This window comes from Crinia signifera, chromosome 3 (assembly GCF_055691185.1).
Source record: "Crinia signifera chromosome 3, ASM5569118v1, whole genome shotgun sequence".
NCBI lineage: Eukaryota > Metazoa > Chordata > Amphibia > Anura > Myobatrachidae > Crinia > Crinia signifera.
This window is the reverse complement of record NC_139219.1, coordinates 5,790,486-5,813,092: the sequence shown is the minus strand read 5'-3', so window position 1 is coordinate 5,813,092 and position 22,607 is coordinate 5,790,486. Positions and strand designations below refer to the sequence as shown.

General features: G+C 47.7%; 1 protein-coding gene across 6 annotated transcripts in view; it reads right to left on the bottom strand.

Annotated features, from left to right (window-relative positions):
- The window catches only part of USH2A (usherin), a 739,769-nt gene that overhangs the window by 85,416 nt on the left and 631,746 nt on the right, over window positions 1-22,607 (bottom strand). For all 6 annotated transcript variants that reach the window (XM_083175163.1, XM_083175160.1, XM_083175162.1 and 3 more), the window contains exons 61-63: window positions 11,667-11,894; window positions 9,199-10,712; window positions 5,280-5,580 (exon numbers count right to left, since the gene is read on the bottom strand). In XM_083175163.1, coding sequence (XP_083031289.1) covers window positions 5,280-5,580; window positions 9,199-10,712; window positions 11,667-11,894 — 2,043 coding nt within the window. The remainder of the gene's footprint in view (window positions 1-5,279; window positions 5,581-9,198; window positions 10,713-11,666; window positions 11,895-22,607) is intronic.

The following is a 22,607-nucleotide window of genomic DNA, read 5'->3' as shown; positions in this document are numbered from 1 at the left end:
TCCAGCACTGCGGGTGGAAGCCTGACTTTCAGTGCTGCTCGCAGGAGACAGGGTTATAAGCGCTGTGGCCGGGTGTCACGGTCATCAGCGCTGCAGGTGGGCACCAGTGTCATCAGCGCTTGGGGCGGAAGCCTGACTTTCAGCACTGCGGGCAGGAGACAGGTTTGTCAGCGCTGCGTGTGGGCGCTGCAAGCGGGAGACAGTCTCCCACTTGCAGCGTCCACAGCCCCACACGCAGCGCTGACAAACCTGTCTCCCGCCCGCAGCGCTGATAACACAGTCTCCCGGAGACTGTGTTATCAGCGCTTCGGGCGGGAGACAGGTTTGTCAGAGCTGCGGGAGGGAGCCCCTGCCTCCCCTTTCACTGAGCACGGCAGTACGGTAAACAGCTGGGCAGGAAAGGGATGGGATGCCGTTTGCGGTGCGTGGCTCCGGCGCCCTGTCAGCTTACTGCGCCCGGAGCTAACGCTCCGCCGGCTCCGCCCTAGCTACGCCTCTGACCCCACAGACTGTATAATGTAGTAATATAACAGGGACTTACCGCCATACGTGTACCCACAGACTGTATAATGTAGTAATATAACAGGGACTGCCCTATTATAGTCCCTGTTATATTTTTACATTATACAGTCTGTGGGGTACACGTATGGCAGTAGCATACGGATGGGCAGTACGAACCGTGTAATAGTTAGCATTACTGCCTCACAGCACTGAGGTCATGGGTTCTATCCCCACCATGTGTTATATATACGGGGTAGTACAGATGGTGTAATGGTTACATTACTGCCTCACAGCACTGAGGTCATGGGTTCTATCCCCACCATGTGTTATATATACGGGGTAGTACAGATGGTGTAATGGTTACATTACTGCCTCACAGCACTGAGGTCATGGGTTCTATCCCCACCATGTGTTATATATACGGGGCAGTACGGACAGTGTAATGGTTAGCATTACTGCCTCACAGCACTGAGGTCATGGGTTCTATCCCCACCATGTGTTATATATACGGGGCAGTACGGATGGTGTAATGGTTACATTACTGCCTCACAGCACTGAGGTCATGGGTTCGATCCCCACCATGTGTTATATATATACGGGGCAGTACGGACGGTGTAATGGTTACATTACTGCCTCACAGCACTGAGGTCATGGGTTCTTTTCCCACCATGTGTTATATATACAGGACAGTACGGATGGTGTAATGGTTAGCATTACTGCCTCACAGCACTGAGGTCATGGGTTCTATCCCCACCATGTGTTATATATACGGGGCAGTACGGATGGTGTAATGGTTATAGCATTACTGCCTCACAGCACTGAGGTCATGGGTTCTATCCCCACCATATGTTATATATACGGGGCAGTACGGACGGTGTAATGGTTAGCATTACTGCCTCACAGCACTGAGGTCATGGGTTCTATCCCCACCATGTGTTATATATACGGGGCAGTACGGATGGTGTAATGGTTATAGCATTACTGCCTCACAGCACTGAGGTCATGGGTTCTATCCCCACCATGTGTTATATATACGGGGCAGTTAGGACGGTGTAATGGTTACATTACTGCCTCACAGTGCTGGGGTCATGGGTTCTATTCCCACCATGTGTTATATATACGGGGCAGTACGGATGGTGTAATGGTTACATTACTGCCTCACAGCACTGAGGTCATGGGTTCTATCCCCACCATGTGTTATATATACGGGGCAGTACGGATGGTGTAATGGTTAGCATTACTGCCTCACAGCACTGAGGTCATGGGTTCTATCCCCACCATGTGTTATATATACGGGGCAGTACGGACGGTGTAATGGTTACATTACTGCCTCACAGCACTGAGGTCATGGGTTCTATCCCCACCATGTGTTATATATACGGGGCAGCACGGATGGTGTAATGGTTAGCATTACTGCCTCACAGCGCTGAGGTGATGGGTTCTATCCCCACCATGTGATATATATATGGGCAGTACGGATGGTGTAATGGTTAGCATTACTGCCTCACAGCACTGAGGTCATGGGTTCTATCCCCACCATGTGTTATATATACGGGGCAGTACGGATGGTGTAATGGTTAGCATTACTGCCTCACAGCACTGAGGTCATGGGTTCTATCCCCACCATGTGTTATATATACGGGGCAGCACGGATGGTGTAATGGTTAGCATTACTGCCTCACAGCGCTGAGGTGATGGGTTCTATCCCCACCATGTGATATATATATGGGCAGTACGGATGGTGTAATGGTTAGCATTACTGCCTCACAGCACTGAGGTCATGGGTTCTATCCTCACCATGTGTTATATATACACGGGGCAGTATGGATGGTGTAATGGTTACATTACTGCCTCACAGCACTGAGGTCATGGGTTCTATCCCTACCATGTGTTATATATACTGGGCAGTACGGACGGTGTAATGGTTACATTACTGCCTCACAGCACTGAGGTCATGGGTTCTATCCCCACCATGTGTTATATATATACGGGGCAATACGGACGGTGTAATGGTTATATTACTGCCTCACAGCGCTGAGGTCATGGGTTCTATCCCCACCATGTGTTATATATACGGGGCAGTACGGACGGTGTAATGGTTACATTACTGCCTCACAGCACTGAGGTCATGGGTTCTATTCCCACCATGGCCCTAACTGTGCAGTTTGTATATGCTCCCCGTACTTGCATGGGTTTCCTCCGGGTACTCAGGTTTCCTCCCACAATCCAAAAATATACAGGTAGGCTAACTGGCTCCCAACAAATTAACCCTACAATGTCTGGGTGTGTATGTACATGTGGTAGGGAATATAGATTGTAAGCTCCACTGGGGCAGGGACTGATGTGAATCTTCAAATATACTCTGTAAAGCGCTGCGGAATATGTGTGCGCTATATAAGAAACTGTTAATAAATAAATAAATAAATAACAGAATTAAATATTATAGCAGAAAAAGACTGATCTGTAGTAACAGGAATGTTATACATGTGAGGGCTTGTAGGGCCACATGTAACCATCAATGTCTGCCAATAAAGCAGGGAGGAGCTGGGGGACACATCTGAGGGTTCGTAGGGCCACATGTCCCCTACAATGTCTGGTAATAAAGCAGGGAGTTCTATTTAAAACGGGAAGTTGCCCATAGCAACCAATCAGATTCTATTTCTTATTCTAGAAGATAATATATAAATTCTGATTGGTTGCTATGGGCAATAGCCCAGCTTCACAAATAGCCCTGGCAGGTTACCCACTGGAGACGACCCCCCCCCCCCCCCCCCGACTATCAGGATCCACTATTTGTGCAAAAGTCGATAAGACATACAAAGCAATTAATAATAATTATACAGAAACCGTTCTCTGCCAATCAGCGACCCCTACACACGGAATCCGGTCATGTGATATTTATTCTGAGACACAAACTCCGTATAAACCCATTAATAACAGGAAATAACAAGACGCTACAGGCAAGTTATTTAATAATGTGTTTCCTATGGGCGAGTAATGGAAGCGTTCTGCTGTCCCAGGAGAGCGATAAGCACATATTAAAAGGTCTTTCCAATATCTTTAATAGCTAAGGGCAACGGCTGATTCAATAGATTCGATCAAAATCACCAGTTCCTGCGCTGCCGGTGATTTATGCCGCTCGCTCCCGGCGGTCATCACTCATCTTAGTTTGCTTTCACTGCTCATAAATTATGCCTCATAAATAAAAATACACAATCAGGGAAATCATATCAATTCAGCCACTGAGAGTAAATGGCCGGGCTGTGTCCGCGGCATGGCGCTGCCGTTACAGTCCTACAGAGCACTGGGAGTCCTCAATGGCCAGGCTGTGTCTGCGGCATGGCGTCGCCGTTACAGACCTACAGAGCACTGGGAGTCCTCAATGGCTGGTCTGTGTCCGCGGCATGGCGCTGCCGTTACAGACGTACAGAGCACTGGGAGTCCTCAATGGCCGGGCTGTGTCTGCGGCATGGCGCTGCCGTTACAGACCTGCTTCCTACAGAGCACTGGGAGTCCTCAATGGCCGGGCTGTGTCCGCGGCATGGCGCTGCTGTTACAGACGTACAGAGCACTGGGAGTCCTCAATGGCCGGGCTGTGGTCCGCAGCATGGCGTCGCCGTTACAGACGTACAGAGCACTGGGAGTCCTCAATGGCTGGTCTGTGGTCCGCAGCATGGCGTCGCCGTTACAGACCTGCTTCCTACAGAGCACTGGGAGTCCTCAATGGCCGGGCTGTGTCCGCGGCATGGCGCTGCCGTTACAGACCTACAGAGCACTGGGAGTCCTCAATGGCTGGTCTGTGTCCGCGGCATGGCGCTGCCATTACAGATCTACAGAAAGTCCTCAATGGCTGGTCTGTGGTCTGCAGCATGGCGTCGCCGTTACAGACCTGCTTCCTACAGAGCGCAGGGAGTCTTCAATGGCTGGTCTGTGTAGTTTAGAAGCCCCGGCACGTCAGCGGTGTGCCCGGGGTGTCCACTTTTACGTGCCCCCGTTGTCAGCGGTGCGCAGGGCTGCCTATTTCACTGTGGAACTACAAGTACTACAGTGACCTGTCAGCGCCTGGGCAGTGCGCTGCTGCTGCCCGGCGCTACGCTCATAACGTAGCTGACAATACGTAGCTTACAGCTAGAGCGGCACGCGCAGTCAGACAGAGCTAGAGCGGCACAGGTAAACAGAGCCTCTGGCGGGCTGCCAAGTTTCAGAGACAGAGTGTGCGTGGGGCGGCGCCGTGAAACTACACAAATACCGTCTCCTCTCCAGGAGAAGCCCAGAGGGGAGACTGTCAGCAGCACTTCGGGGGGCGGGGCCTGATGTAGACATCACCAAGACCCCGCCCCCAGTACTTTGATGGGGCGGGCTAAATGACATGATTCACATCTTTAGCCCCGCCCCCTCTCCCAAAAGCCGCGAAATGGGGGCTAGAGATAGTACTAAGTGAATCCCCAGTATCCCTTATGGATGATAGAGAAATAAGTGCTGCACTGATTGTTTCCATTATTGCAAAGTTTTCTATGGGTTGTCCGTCTTATCTGTGAAATGGCAGCAGCTGTATGTTTCTGCATGCTAAGCAGGCTATTTCAGGAATCAGTTCAAGAATTAGAACTATTATAATTTACAAATATGTATACTGTTGTTATTGGCATAACTTTATGTAGGAAAAGTATCGATCACACACAAGACCACAGAATTCAGGTAACATTGACCATAATAATTCCACACAAAATGCAAACATTATATAATATAATAGAATTATAACATAAATGATAGTTTCATACCTGATACCCATACTCCGTGTACGGCAGCAACATTACATCCTGAAACACTGTTGATGACCCATTGTAGACCAACTCGAGATCCTTTGTGTCATTGAATCTCCTGCGATAAATTTCATATCCTGTGATTTTCCCGTTCGGTTGCTGGGGACCGTTCCAAGCCAGTAACGGCGCCCGGTTATTTGTCTGTACGTCTATAAGGGGTGTGGGCTGTGACTCTGGGGGTGCCTCCAATGTATGGCCTGTCGTCCACTCACTGAGTGCACATCCCAACAGAGTGCAGGCTTCAACCTTTGCTTCATACCTTAACAAAACAGATTGTCAATAAGAACATGGAAAATCATACCTAGGACTGTAGAAACACAGGACAGGAATGATATACAGCAAACCACCTACACACAGGGCAAACATGCTCGAGACGCAGCAATGACTACAGCTATGGGACGGGGTTAGGGGGGAGCTGAATTGTGCACCCTAATTCTAAACATAATAAGAGGTGCTACCACCGCAGATGTTGCACTCATTGTACCCCTCCGGAGTCGCGCGATGACAGTAGCAGTACTGCGGAAACTGCTGGAAAACCGTCTACTGCGCCATTTTTCCGGGGGTCTGCACATGTGTATGAGAGGCTGAGTCTTCTAACGCTCAGAATCTATAGCACTGCGGAGCGGAGGGGGGCCCAGGCGGAGTAGCCGGCACACAGGCCTCATCCTCTCTTAAAACAGCCCTGGACATAGATAAAAGATCAACACAAGCAAAAGGTCAAAATGTAAATGATTGACACATGGAAAGGTTGACATTAGTTTTATAAAGTTTTTTGGTTTCAATTTGTAGAGTTAAGTAGATGGGGCCCGACTCAGACTTCATCGTTGCTGTGCGGATTCACACAACAGCCGATTATCGATTACATGCACATGCGTGTGGCCGTGGTACGTATGCGCGACACCTGCCAGCGATGAAATCGTGCTATTATTTTAGTTCGCAAGGTGATTGCCTGGAAGTGGGAGTTTCGGGGTGGGAACCAGCTGTTCAGTGGGAGTGGTGAGAAAAACACAGGCGTCCCCAAGTGGTTTAGGGGAGGGTGTTGGACTTTTTCGCTTGGCTACGAAGTCGTCGCTAGACGTCCACATCAATTCGCACTGATTTGCCTGGAGGGATTTCCCTATAGCAGGCTGGCCGGCGTCTACCTATGGACCCCAAATTAGTGTACCCCGTCTCCCTGCTTTGCTCAGCACATTTTATTGCTCCCATTCGGAGTCCACATGAATGGTAAAGGTTAAAAAAGTAAAATAAAAAACCTCACATCAATCCCTTCACGTGTAGGAACATTGCTATGATGATATGGGGAGCTGCCTGGTGGCTCACAGGAGAATTGGGTCCGACTTGTCCTAATGTATGGGGGCCTGTAGCCTGCAAGCAGAGATGGGCTGCCTGTTTAACACGGACCTTTTGCACCCACCATAGGTGTTCTTACAGTATCTGAGACTAGAAAAATGCCAGGTGGCCGCCTACTGCGCGCAGACACTTAGATTGTCATCAGGCAGGCTGCGGAAGAGGGGACCGACTAGGAATAAGCCCCAGACAGGCTGCAGAACGCTGTAAGCCACAATAGTGCGCGTGTGGCCAGGTGTGTGGGGGGGGGGGGTGGATAAATGTATTTTCTCTTTGCAACTTTCTTAAGCACCAGGTTTGTGCCGGAGATTTGGGAGCGTTGTCGTATTAATGGTTAATTAACATTCGGCTAAGCTAAATGATAGGTAAATAAGGAGATGGATCAATAAGCCGCTTTCTCAGCTGGATTGCTTCTGAACGCTATCCTGCATTTACTAAACAATAGCATCTAACGCTGATCTGGGTTCTTTACTGTAAAAGCAGCGATACAAGCTAAGCCGATAACATAAACACACTGGGATCGCACATGATAAAGCTCATCTACAAACATCAGTAAATATGGGAGCTCAGTGGTTGGACGCACGCCCGCGCTTGGGAGAGAACATGTAACAAAACCTCAGTACTGGAATAATCCCATATACAGTGTGCAGGAGACAATGGGCCCGATTCAGCTCCTTCGCTCTGCGCATGCGTATGTGCTCTGCGGATGCCTTCACCGACCATCAAGTTATTTTTGCCCTGTACGCTCCTGTGCGAATGAATGTTTATGCTAAATCATCCACTTGCATTGCGGCAGGGATGTTCGTGTGGGGGGTGGATAATCGCTTAGCAAGTCAACGTGAATCACCCCCAATGTTGCATAACAAGAAAATCCCTATTGTTGTTCCTAGTCATGTAAATATAGTCTATGCCTCCTTTAGCAGGATCCTGGGCGGTATCTTCTATAGAAGAGTGCGTGTGCGCGTATCTGTCACATTGCGGAGACACCGCGGCACTCAGACGCCAAATTTGGCAACAAGATACCTCTGGACCCAGTGGTGTGCACCTTGAAGCCGTTTTTGCACAATTTCACTTAGAAATGTAAGAAAAACACCAAGGTTCATTTTGTCCTTATTGATGATCTGGGGGAAAAGACAGACGTTCTGGGAAACAGATGACGAAGGAACACCACCACACCTAGGGCAGTGGTTCCCAAACTGTGTGCCGTGGCTCCCTGGGGTGCCTCAGGACACTTGCAGGGGTGCCCTGGGTTGGTGGTCCAGGACCAACAGAAATTATTAATGGTGCATTATTTATGAGAAAAACCAGTGCTGGTGGCTGCCAATCATAAAATGTGTACAAACAGAAGCAAACCCTGTCATTTATCACATAACTGACATGAAGAATCGCATATAACCACAATCTAAAAAAAAAAAAAATGGCCTAGGGGTGCCGTGACAAAATTCTCTAGGGGTGCCTTGATTAAAAAAAGATTGGGAACCCCTGACCTAGGGGATTATTCTGGATGATTCGCAAGGCTGAGAATTGGCAGACGCGAGTCCACCAAACCCTGCCTGGCGAATGCCATTCCGCCCACCCCCCTTGCAGAGTGTGTTCCCACGCACATGCTGTGAATGGATGTGTAACATAAACATGCCTTTGCATGCTGCGGAGAACACCCACATCTTTCGAAGGTCGCCGGACATCGAAAGATGTGGAAGGTGCACGAATATAAAAGTGATTTTCAAGTCACCTACATATAGGTGTACGCTGGGAGGACATCCGGTGACACAGCACACTACACACATGTATATATAGCACACCTCACACACGTACACGTTGGACAGCTACACGCAATACAACACACACACACATATCTAAGGCTAAGGGCAGCATTTATCAAGCAATATTTGCGACTAAATCCCCGAAAACATCAGTTTTTTTAGTATCCCCAAATGTATTAAAGGGGGACCGCAGCAGGGATCTCTGATCCCTGCTGCGATCCCCCCTGCACCACCGCCGGCCGCATCCCCCATAGGTTTCTATGGGGGATGTGAAGCTGCCCGATGATTTAACATTGGGCAGCCCGGCTTCGCACCCCTGGGCTATCTCCAATCTGGGATGGCGATAGCCCATTGCAGCCTATGGCAGAACATCGCACTGCCCGAGCAGGGCAGTTCGGTCAGAGGGGTCAGCGCATAACCGCGCATGCGCAGACCCCCGGCTTCCGGGTCAGGGCTTTGCAGGGACGGGCTCCTTTCGGAGCTCTGTCCCTGGACCCTCAAATTGATAAATCCCTGCGGTATCACATGATACCGCACTGCGATGCTCGGCGATGTCATCACGCAGGCATCGCTATATAATGATAAATGCGCCCCTTAGGCTTTAAAATGATATATTCTGTAGTGTAATCTGTCTTCAAATATAATGTGCTGCTGTGCGCATGTTAATTACTATAGAATAAGCATTACAGGAAGTGAATAATCCCATAATAGGAAAGCAGTAAAATTGCACATTTTCACCATAAGAGAACGAAACGCATCGGACTTACTTGTTATATGGTTTCAGGTCCTTTATTACTAATGAATGTTCATTGAGGGAAATAAAGGAACCATTAAAGTGATACGCCATCTCTTTCATTTCGGACACGTGTTGAACGTGTAGCGTATAATTGACTATGATGCCGTTGGGCCTTAGCGGAGATTTCCATGTTACCAGAACCTCGTTGGGGCTTCTCGCATGCAGTGCAGGCGGCTCCATCCCGGACGGCAAGGACGGGTGAGTCTTCGTTTCGGCAGGGATGCTTAAGCAACTCCCCTGACTGTTGCTGGCTTCTACTGTGTAAGTGTATTCTGTCCCTGGTTCCAGCCCTAAGTCATGGTAATATGTGTCCAAGCCAGTATAGACCTGCAATCCATTCCTACGCAGCTCATAGCTGGCGATATGGCCATTGGGCCTCTCCGGTGGAAGCCATGATATTTTTATGGAATGCGCGCTTGTTGCTGTTAGGCTTGGGGCTGCCATGTGGGAAGGGTGAGCTTCCATTGTCATGATGGAAGCTGGTGAGCTACTGGTGCAACCACCGTTGGTGCAGGCCACCAGCCTGGTACTATACGCTGAGAATGGCTGAAGGTTGGAGATAGTTATTGATAGTCTCTTTCCAGCAAAATAGGTCTCATTATCAACATGGACTATGTATTTAGTGATCTCTCCGTTTTGTATGGACGGAGGCGACCAGGTGAAGTTGACCACCGTGGCACTGATCGACTCAACTGTCGGTGGATTCACCAAACCTGGTGGCCCTTCCAATGTTCTTATGTGCGTAGGATCACTGACGGTGCAGCCCCCCAGCGTACAGGCTACTATAGAATAGGTGTACTCAGAATTAGGCAATAGCTCCTCGTCGGTGTAACGGAATGTGGCAGAATCAAGGCTAAAAACAGAAGTAATGTTATTTTTTTGCAACTTGTAATACAGTATATTTCCGTTTTCCTCCTGCGGTCTGGACCACTGTATAATCACTTGGTTTGGCTTGTTTTCACCATGGAATAGTCTAGGAGGGAGAAGACCGCTTGGAGCGGCCTGGGTGGTCTGACCCGTACCCCATACGCTGTCAGAGAATCCAACAGAGTTCCGGCTCCGAACTTTATACTCGTACTGCGTCCAGGGCTGCAACCCTCCATCTGTATAGGTGAATGTGCGTTGTTCTGTCTTCGTTTCACTAAATACAACACTTTCAGACACGTTTGTTTGGGTGCTGGAAGAGTTTACTTGGGTGCAGCGCTTAATAAGATCGTATCGTAGAATTTTCCCATTTGGGTGGACTGGGGGTAACCAGGTCAGCTGTATGTGGCTGGCGTTAAGTGACTTCATTTGAGGTGGAAGCTGGGAGGATGGAGAAGCTTCCTCTGTCTGGACAGGTTGAGGGAGAGTCCGGGTACAGCCGCCAGCAGTACAGGCTTCCAGTACCAGTGTATAACTTGTATAGGGTTCAAGGCGGCGGAGTAAAAACTGCTGGGACAGGCCGCTGTATTCAGGGTTGCCATCACTGTATATGGTATATCTCTGGTGGGAAAGATGAAAATAATATAAACTTCCAGCTGAAGGCATCACTTGTAGCTTTATGGGAAACTAAATGTAAAACTTCAGGATACAGTAGGTCCAAAAAACCTCTTCTGCCTTGTAATGTGTAATGTGACATAATATGAACTGGGGGCCACTGTAATGTGGCAGAATATGAACTGGAGGCCACTGTAATGTGGCAGAATATGAACTGGAGGCCACGGTAATGTGGCAGAATATTAACTGGAGGTCATAGTAATGTGGCACAATATGTACTTGAGGGCACTGTAATGTAGCACAATATGAACTGGAGGCCACTATAATGTGGCACAATATGTACTGAAGGGCACAAATGTGGCACAATATGAACTGGAGGCCACTGTAATGTGGCAGAATATGAACTGGAGGCCATGGTAATGTGGCACAATATGTACTGAAGGGCACTGACATGTGACATATTATGTACTAGGGGCCACTCTATGTCATAATGTGAATTGGGTATACTGTGTGGCATAGTGTGTACTGGCAGCCCTATTATGTGACATTGGGGGCAGGAAGGGTGCACTCGCATCGGGGTGTGGGCGGTGGTGGCGGCACTCCGACAAGGGAACCCCCAGCGTTTCATGGACGTCCCCATGCAAATGCTGGACGTTCCAATGTGAATTCGGACACGTTGCGGTGTGCCGGGGATGGGCGGCTGATGTCACATGACTTGTCTTCGGTCCGTGCCCCGCAAATATTAGTCAGTCTCCACTGACTTATATCTGCGAGCCCTGGAGAAATCGTTCAATGGTCGCTATTCTCATCGGCTCCTCTAGCACGCCAGACGCCCATATCTGGCAGCCGATATATCCAGAGGGATATATCGGCTGCCAGCCCATATATCCAGCATAAGGCATGGCATATACATATAAACATTGCGCCAGTGATGTCATACTATGGCCTGCGCCAGCGTACCAGCAGTATCCCGTTCATTCTTTGTGGCTGTGACCACGACAGAAGTAACGCTCGGCCCTTCTCCTTCTTGTCCACAGTGAGGTTATTCAGGCTGCCCGGGGCGGCCTCCCACGTCATTATGGAGATCCGCTCACTGGCCGCGCTCCCAGCGCTGTTTGAGGCCTGTACACAGATGTTATACGATGTATAAGGAAGTAGCCCAGATACGTTGGCCTGGTACGTTCCTCCCTGTAAGGGCAGAAAGAGACAACACATCAGTGTATGAGCGTGGCTGACACGTGTTCTGGTGATTGGCAGAGATCATTACAGTAATTAGTTATATAGCATCAATCATATGACGCAGTTCTGTAGGGCGGGCCATGCTGCATTCCGCATGGTTCTCACTAGAGATATATACTAACGACCTGCCGGAGTGTGCATCGGTAATGATATTGTGCGTACGCACAATAATGTCATTATCGGTGGTCACTATTGAGCATAGCATTAAACAAATCATCCAGTGTGTAATATGCACCCTAAGAATTAACACAAGAACCAAATCCAACATACAAAAGCAACACCAAACCAGAGACATAATAACAGATACTGAGATCAGCATAAACAACAAAAGTAGTAGTACTGTGCCACATCATACAGCACAGTAACAGATACTGAGAACAGCATACATAACAGGAGAAGTAGTATTGTGCCACATCATACAGCATAGTAACAGATACTGAGAACAGCATACATAACAGGAGAAGTAGTATTGTGCCACATCATACAGCAGAGTAACAGATACGGAGATCAGCATACATAACAAGAGAAGAAGTACTGTGCCACATCATAGAGCACAGTAACAGATACTGAGAACAGCATACATAACAAGAGAAGTAGTACTGTGCCACATCATACAGCATAGTAACAGATACTGAGAACAGCATACATAACAGGAGAAGTAGTATTGTGCCACATCATACAGCACAGTAACAGATACTGAGAACAGCATACATAACAGGAGAAGTAGTATTGTGTCACATCATACAGCATAGTAACAGATACTGAGAACAGCATACATAACAGGAGAAGTAGTACTGTGCCGCATCAGACAGCATAGTAACAGATAATGAGAACTCCACCCAGGGCACATAACAAAAGTCTTAGGGGTAAATGGTAAAATTGTGAGTTTTATTGAATAAGGGATTGAATCTGATTGGTTGCCCATAGCAACATCCCATCTTAGTAAATGTACCCCTCACTGTGTAGCTAACTTAGTAACAGACCCTAGAGAGATGCTTGTGGCAAGGACAGTGCAGGGGTGACAATACAGTGCAGGGGTGACAAGGACAGTGCAGGGGTGACAAGGACAGTGCAGGGGTGACAAGGACAGTGCAGGGGTGACAAGGACAGTGCAGGGGTGGTAAGGACGCTCCCCCCGCCGCCCTCTTTCTAACAATGATCCACAGAGCACGTGCTCATCGCAGACATCTTAATCTTTCCCTATAATATGAATTGTAGCTTCATGAAAAATGTAAAGTGTATTTGTCTGCAGGAATAACTCTGTATGATGAATGGTTTGTTTGCAGTTGGAACCGGACAAACACATGGAAGATGAATAATGCAGGGAACATGGAAGGCTTCTGCGAGGACTATAAAGCTACAGTAGCAGCGGAGGGGACTGCAAATAGTAATCACCTCTCACAGATTATATAGGAAGCTGCCGCCCGCCTGGGGACATGTTAGGGGGATCTGTAACCAGACGAAACGCGGATGGCATGTGGGCAATAAAGCACAAACATATGCATATTGTCAATAGCAACACCTGCTCAATTACATTTTACTTCAGTGTGGAGACCGGCGCTCAGCCCCTAGGTGGCAATACCAGCAAATACTCCGCATCCCACTACTTCATGATTAACAACTTCCGCTCACTTATCCAACACACTCAAGGCAGCTATTAACGCACAACACAACGGATTCCGTTATACATCTTATAATGCACAGTTGTGGCTGCACTTCTTACCCAACTGAGACAGTCGCCCTTCTCAGCTGCCACAATTCTCTCACACACACACACACACACAAACACACACAGTCACACATGCACATACAGACGCACATGCACATACCCCATACAGACGCACACAGTCACCCATGCACAAACACAGTCCACACATGCACATACAGACGCACAATCACACATGCATAAACACACAGTCACACATGCACATACAGACACACAATCACACATGCATAAACACACAGTCACACATGCACATACAGACACACAATCACACATGCACATACATCCAGGCAGACACACACACACATCCACATACAGACAAAGACACACACACACACACACACACACATAAACCCACAGACACACATATGCAAATGAACATACAGATACACAGAAATACACATAGACAGACCCACAGAGCCACACACGTCCCTCCTCATTACTTGGTATAGTATACAATGGACAGGCTAAACTTCATTTAAATTCATATTAGGTATAAAAATTTGGTTTAGGAAATGAATCTGGCGACCAACAAGCTATTAAAGCTGGATACACATTAGGCGATAAGTGTACCCAGCGGGGTCGTGCGTGCGACTTATTGATGCTGGGCTACGGCGAACATGGCTCTCACTAATGATGTCCTCCGCCGGCTTTGCATATCGCTAACGGTGCGCGCCGTCAGTGACATCGTGCTTACGCACTAGACAATGTGCACAAATTGCCATTAAGGGGGTTATTCTGGTTGATACGCAAGGCTTGTTAAATCCACCAAACCCAGCGAACGTCCGCCCTGCCACCCCATCGCGGGTTCGCCTGTACAGACTGCGAATGCATAAACATCCATTCGTATGCCACGGGTAGTGACAGTCGGTATGCCCAAAGGTCGATGTGACTGAAGGTTGACATGGGTTAGGTCGACAGTGACATTAGGTCAACACAAACATTGGGTTGACATGGGGAAGGTCAACATTGGGTTTTTAACTTTTTTTTTGAGTCGACATGTACCGACAGGCGGTATTTCATGCCCTACCATCCACTAGGGCAGGGATGGGGAACTTTTGGCCCTCCAGCTGTTGTGGAACTACACATCCCAGCATGCCTTGTTACAGTTTTGCTATGTGGCCAAGCTACAACTGTTGCAGGGCATGCTGGGATGTGTAGTTCATCAACAGCTGGAGGGTTGAAGTTTCCTCATCCCTGCACTGCGGCATGGTGGGAGAATAAAATAGTGCTGCAAGCCATACAGGGGGACGCCACACACTTTTTTAATGTCCATGTCAACTGTGTCGACATTTGGGCAAAAAACCATGTCAACCTTTTGTCTTTAGACCTTCCCCATGTTGACCTAATGACCCAGTCAACCTACCCCATGTCGACCTTCAGTCATGTCAACCTACATGCATGTCGACTGTCAGGCATGTTGACCTTCATGCATGTCTACCTAATGCTTGTCTATCCTCTGATTCATACCCGTTTTTAGAGTTTTAGGGTGAACATATTTATCTTGTAATGCGAAATTAGTGTACAGCTTCGCTCGCCATCATCATACTGTATCATTGTGATAAAGTCACGCCAGCCCAGTGACCATGTTTTAACTTAATAAATGCATACTCTCCAACATGACCCATTTCATTAGGTACAAAATGCTCTGTTCCTGGAATTCCCTGACAGTGGCAGTTACAGAGGTTGGACTCCAGCACAGTCCAGAATTCAAAGCGGGTGATTCACATCAACTGCCAGTGAGTCCAGGACAGTGATGTTTGGGGTGGCAGTAGGTGTGGCTCCCCTTTTTGAATACTGTGTGCTGCAGCCCCACCTCTGCACCTGCCACTGGCAGGGAAGTCCAGGAACAGAGCATTTTGTACCTAATGGAATGGGTCATGTTGGAGGGTATGTAAATGTCAACCAACTGACTGATGACTTAATTACTGTCAACCGAAAACTTGGGTACCCCGTAACGCATAGCAACTAAACAGGCCGTCGCTTTCCTTTTCTAAGTGCCTAGTAAAATGGGGATTGCCGTTAGTAACACGACTTCTGTTTCAGGCTTTGGATCTCAAATGTATCCTCCTTATAACAGAAGGACAACCGGGACACTGTCATTGTTCTTTGGTTTTTTTGGGGCCGTAAGAAAGGTGCCAGAAACAGGCCATAAATACCTGTATGGAGCAAATACAGTCACATATTAAACCCTTCTTCTGTTAGTGGGTAATATCTCACTTGACATCTTCTACTATAATATGCACTGCTACCGACTGTCTCTCCAGTAACATTCAGCCTGCAGCTGTTGCTATACTCCCACCAAGTCACTAGTTATTGTGTAGGTTTGTTTTCCTTTTTGTCCCCCTATCTAAACCCATCCCTCCTTCTGTCCTTCCCCAACCTTCAAGAGGACATATGTGTGGAAAGAAAGGTGCAAGTTGATAGTTGGAAGGAGCGAACATCCTAGCACCGACCCAAGTCACGCCCCTTGTCCGGAGATGCCTCTCACAAATAATAATATACAGTAGAAGAAAAGAATGGTGGCTTGAAACTGGCAAAAACAAAATCACACTCCAGTCTCAACTCCTCATCACCAACAACTTCCTGTGTCAACCCCTCATCACCAACAACTTCCTGTGTCCACCCCTCATCACCAAGAACTTCCTGTGTCAACCCCTCATCACCAACAACTTCCTGTCTCAACCCCTCATCACCAACAACTTCCTGTGTCCACCCCTCATCACCAAGAACTTCCTGTGTCAACCCCTCATCACCAACAACTTCCTGTCTCAACCCCTCATCACCAACAACTTCCTGTGTCAACAGGAAATGCACCCACGGATCTGTTCCTTATCCTTATACCCCAGTCAGTATTTATTGCGGATGAGGATTTCAATTTTAAAACAGCTTCACTTCAATCATGTCACAATGAGAATCGTACTTCTTTGAGATCAGACCGTACTTGCCAGCAATATTGCAATGGAGATAATGGTAAAATTTTGGCCGCTATTCTGCAACTCAGCTTTCGATGGTTAATTCATTTTTTTTTTTATTAGTTATCAACGAATATTATTTCCCGATGGCATTCAGTGAAAGCCATTGTGACTCCTGTGCCCACGCTAAATATTTTTTCCGCTAGAGACAAGAACAGGATGACAGTGGAGAAATGGTATTAATGGTAAAATGAACATGCTAAATGGAAAATGGCCGTGGAATGTATATTTTTCCATATCACTGATCATGTGTTAATCCATTGTAGTTTTTGTTCTACTTTATTTTTATTAAAATGATTGCTCTGATACCCCTCCAGATTACTCCTTCAGCCTGAGTTGTGGGGGTTATGGTTTGAAGAGCCAGGACAAGCTACTGGAACTGATCACAGTGTGAAGTGGAGCCATTAACTCGCACGGGTATTAATTCACAATGAAATACAAAGTGCCACCAAGGACTCAAAGTTTAGAAGATCATTTATTCTTCTGTAGGAAAGATACTGATGCAATGCTCTCCCCTTTTCTGGTACATATCGAGCTTAAAAGCCCCATAGGTACCACAACCACATAGACATGGATTATATAAGGTGGGGCAGAAGTAAAGTTCATCTAACTGAGCTGTCCATGACCTCCGCACAATCTGATCTAGAACGGGGGACTGAGAACTCTTCCACCTTCTCTCGTCTATCACATTCAGTTTATTTATCAAGCATTTCCTTCATTCCCTTAAGTATAGGTTATGAAAAGCTTTTCTGCACTTCATTGTTCCTGTACTGTATTACATTCATTCTATCTGTCAAGCACCGTGAGTCCTATTGGAGAAAGAGCTCTACAGTATATAGATAAAATTATTACTATTAAATCTACGGCTCCAGTTGCAGGACAGATGCTCAGAAAAGCAGCGATCCCGCGAGTTCCATCACTGTCATGGCTTCTAGCGGTGTAAGAGCACATGCGTGAACTGGGTGTGGTGGTCAACAATGTTTACGTCGATAGGTCGACCATATGTGGTGAAACATACATAAGGTTGACAAGGTGAAAAGGTGGACATGACAATGATCGAGACTCAATTGGTCAACACATGTTTTTTGGCCAAATCTTGTATATTTCGTGGTATGTGGCCACGATCCCTACACATGAGTACCCCTGGGGATGTGGGCGCTCTACTTGGATTGCTTCTGGCAAGGTGGCTCGCCAGGTTACTATCCCCAATCATAGTGCACGTGGAAAGTAAATGAAGCAAACGTTGGGAAAACCTTTTGTAACCGTTGACCTTAACCACTGTCGACCATTTGTACATCTAAACCAATACATTGCTGAACTATGATTCGGATACCGCGTGAGCTGGGGCCGCCAGAGGCATTCATTTAGATTCCTTCTCCCACTTTGGGACTCTTTCGAATAGGAAGAAGCGGGGACTAATGACATGAGGAGATTAAGTTTTTGGGAGTTTGGGGAAATTGGGGAGCAACAACATTGGGCCGATAATAATGAAGGACTCATTACTTGATACATATGGAAACTAGGCATGTGCACCGGCCACTTTTCGGGTTTTGGGTTCTGATTACCTTGAGGTTTTGGGTTCTAATGGGTTTTGGCAAAACACCTCCTAAGTGTTTTGTGTTTGGCTCATGTAAGAGTGGCACTGCAGCGGTAGATACGGTAGTATTAGCCAGTGGGCCCCAGACCAGACAGTAGATACGGAAGTATTAGGCAGTGGGCCCCAGACCAGACAGGTAGATACGGCAGTATTAGGCAGTGGGCCCCAGACCAGACAGGTAGATACGGCAGTATTAGGCAGTGAGCGCCAGACCAGACAGGTAGATACTGAGGCATTAGGCAGTGGGCCCCAGACCAGACAGGTAGATACGGCAGTATTAGGCAGTGGGCCCCAGACCAGATGGTAGATACGGCAGTACTAGGCACAAGACAGGTAGATACGGCAGCAATACTAGTATTGTGCACCAGCAGAATTTATAATAATTCATTTTATTATTAGGTATTGCTTGGCAGTGGCACTCAGTGGCACACGTCAGTGCACCAGCAGCATGGAGTTATTTTTTACAGTCCCACACAGCACAGGTATTATTTTTTAATTAAATTAGATATAGCAGCCTAGTATGTAGTTGTACTAGGTAGGTACACTAGGTAGGCAGTAGCACTGCCAGTGGCAACAGTGGACTGAGTAACTAAATAATACTGGCAGATTCAGTGCAGGCAGCACCAGTGGACTATATAATATAATATAATTAATTATTAATATATAATATAAAATTACAGGCACAGCACACCAGAGGTGGCCCCAGCACAGAGGAGACAGTAGTACTACAGGTACACAGTTAGACTGTTCTCCTAAGCAGAGAGGAGAACAGAGTACACAGCAGCACTGAGGGAGACAGCCCCAGCGAATATAATAATTACAGCACAGCACACCAGAGGTAGACCGCACAGAGGAGACAGTAGTACTACAAGTACACAGTTAGACTACACAGCAGCACTGAGAGACAGCCCCAGCGAATATAATAATTACAGCACAGCACACCAGAGGTAGAACGCACAGAGGAGACAGTAGTACTACAAGTACACAGTTAGACTACACAGCAGCACTGAGAGACAGCCCCAGCGAATAAAATAATTACAGCACAGCAGCACACCAGAGGTAGACCGCACAGAGGAGACAGTAGTACTACAAGTACACAGTTAGACTACACAGCAGCACTGAGGGAGACAGCCCCAGCGAATAAAATAATTACAGCACAGCACACCAGAGGTAGACCGCACAGAGGAGACAGTAGTACTACAAGTACACAGTTAGACTACACAGCAGCACTGAGAGACAGCCCCAGCGATTGACAAATATTACTTTCAAGGTCAAGCTCAAGTTTAAGCCCCAGCAGCAGCACCAACACACCCTCTCCCAACCCACTACTTGACTGGAGTGAAGATGGCGGGCGCAGCAGCCGCTATTTAAAGCCTCGCGAAATCCGGTGCCGGGAGATGATGTTCTGACCACGCGGACGGACCCGAGTCAGGCGGGAATCTCCGAGCGCTGCTCAGAACCGGGCTCGGAATGATGACGTCCGTGGGGGCTCGGATCTCTGGAATCCGAGTCTGCACATCTCTAATGGAAACCAGTGTTTTCGTCTGTGTAACTGGCCCATAAGGGGTAAGGAATAGGCCCCATAAGGGGTAAGGAATAGGCCCCATAAGGGGTAAGGAATAGGCCCCATTATATCAAAATGCTACATACGTTTGTAATCCAACCGAAAAAGAACACAATGAAGAGTACGCCTATTCTGGGCTAAACCAGAGGTGGGGGGGGGGGGGTTGTCAAATTTAGCCATTTAGGTCAGGGTTGCCTATCCTCCCAGAATGGTCGGGAGGGTCCCAGAAATCGGGTCCCCCTCCTGGCCCCCCAGAAAGGCAACCCTCCCCCATTGCCCTCCATCTCCCGCAAACCGTCCCTCGTATTCCTGAAATACCGTCATTGCATGGGGTGTGTGGCTAAAATGATGTAATCTCTGTAGACACACCCCCAACAAGGCAGCCCATATGTGGCTCCACCCCCAAACTGCCCCCTTTTCTCCCGGCAATGGCCCCACCCCCCTGAGCTGGCCTGCCCTCCTGGAGAGGGCAGCCAAAAAGTCGGCAACTATGAGTTAGGTTGTTTAGGCGCTAGGTTATAGTTATAGACCTGGGGGTTTATTTACTAAGCCTTGGAGAGAAAGTGAAGAGAGATCAAGTTGTGACAAACAACTCCTAACTGTCATTTTCCAAACACTGCCTATACCATAGCAGTTAGGAGCAGATTAGCTGATACTTTCTCTCTCTACTTTTATCTCTCTCCGTGGACTATTAAACAGACCATATGCCAAAGGCTATTGTCCCTCCCTTCCACCTCCTCATGTTTGATTATTAGTTGGTGGCTACGAGTGCGGGAGAGAACGGTGCATGCAGTTATTTGTATTGGTGCAGAACCACCCCACCATGAGACTTGCTATGGTAGAGTTGGATACCCTCTGGTTGATTGCTCACATATACTATACTGTATACTCACATACTATACAGTAGTAATTATAATGGGCTACAGATTACAAGTGTATGAAGGCAGGGAGTACTCATAGTCATGCAGACAATAGTCGGTTTGCATCGGGCCGGTTTGTGAGACCCGGCTGTATTCAGGGGTCTGCTTTCACAGACCCCTAAAAGACCTAAGATCTAGTACATACACACACACACACACACACACACAGTTAATGAATCCAGCATCTCCTCTGTTCAGCTTCAGGAAGGAGAGATAGGATCTTGCACATTGATCTATGAAGAGACGCCGGTGAATTCTCTGCTCTTCCCAAGTCTATGCAAAGCCGGTCATGTGCCCAGCACCGGTGTCTTTCCATAGATCAATGAGCTGTATCATCTCTCCTCTGTTCAGCTGTCAGAAGGCGTAATGATGGACACGTGGGATTAATTAGCACCCATGTGGCAGCAACTCATAATATTAGAAACTATAATGCACAACAAACAACAATTTTAATATCTGTCTTCTGTCGGTTTCCATCAGACGCTACTGCCGCGTTTAGCGCAGAGCCATCGTTCGGAACATATCATGGAAGATGCATTAGAGGAAGGGTGATAGCCGTTGGTCTCTCCTTGGTGCAGGGTGTATGACGCTGGGTACCCCTGGCCTATGTGCACGGCGCACTCTCTGCCCATGATAGAGATGCCATTGGCCAATTGTGAGTGAATTTATAGAAGAATTTATCATGCATCAAATAAGGAGGAAGAACCATTTCCAGGATGTGCAACGATGCGGGTGATAAAATCAGTGCGTTACTCTTGTGCCCTATTATTGGGAATAGTGTTCTGCACTTTGTAGCCTACATGCATTACTAGGACAATGGGGAGAACTTGGCTATTTTATTCTGTGAGTTGGGGAAAGTTCTCAGTGGAATCATTTAGGCCATTTAGGACAACGTGGAAAAAGTTTTTAGGATATTTTTGCAATTTATTAAAAAAAAATACAAAGAAATCAAATGAACATAAGTATTCACAGCCTTGGTCATGAAGCTAATAATTGAGCTCAGGTGCATCTTGTTTCCTCTGATCACCATTGAGACGTTCCTACAGATTAATTGGAGTCCACCTGTGGTAAATTCAGGTGATTGGACATGATTTGGTAAGGTGCACACCTGTCTATATAAGGCCCCACAGGTGGCAGTGATGTCAGAGCACACACCAAGCATGGAGTCACAGGAATTGTCTGCAGACCTCCAACACAGGATTGTCTCCAGGCACAAATATGGGGAAGGCTACAGAAATATGTCTGCTACTGCTTTGAAGGTCCCAATGAGCACAGTGGCCTCCATCATCCATAAAAGGAAGAAGTTCAGAACCACCAGGACTCTTTCTAGAGCTGGCTGGCAGTCTAAACTGAGCAATCGGGGGAGAAGGGTCCTAGTCAGAGATGTGACCATAGGGTTACCACCTGTCCGGGATTACGCTGGACAGTCTGGTAATTCAGACCGGCGTCTGGAGTCCAGGCATATGGCATTCCCGGACTATACAATGACCGGGAATACTGTGCTGGCATGTGGGCTGGCATCTTTAGTCAGATCATTCATCCTCGTCTGACCTCTGTGGCTGCCTGACTTCCGCCCACCCATGGCACGGCCCATTTCTAGATCAGATTACCGTGGACTCCGCCGCGGCACGCGCTGGGAGGGATGTGTGTGTCATCTTGATGTGCCCTCCGGCACTGCATGACGGAGATTTCCCACTGTGACTCGGGGAGAGAATCATCTGAGCAGCAGCCCGCACCTAGGAGCAGATCACCTGCTACTACCAGGATTGCAATTTATGGGGTTAAGACTTGGTGTTCGCCCAGTCCATGCCGCTGCCTGCCCATCGAAAGCACGCGGAATCGCAGAGCCATGAAACCGCACCACCTGAGACTAATGAGTCTGA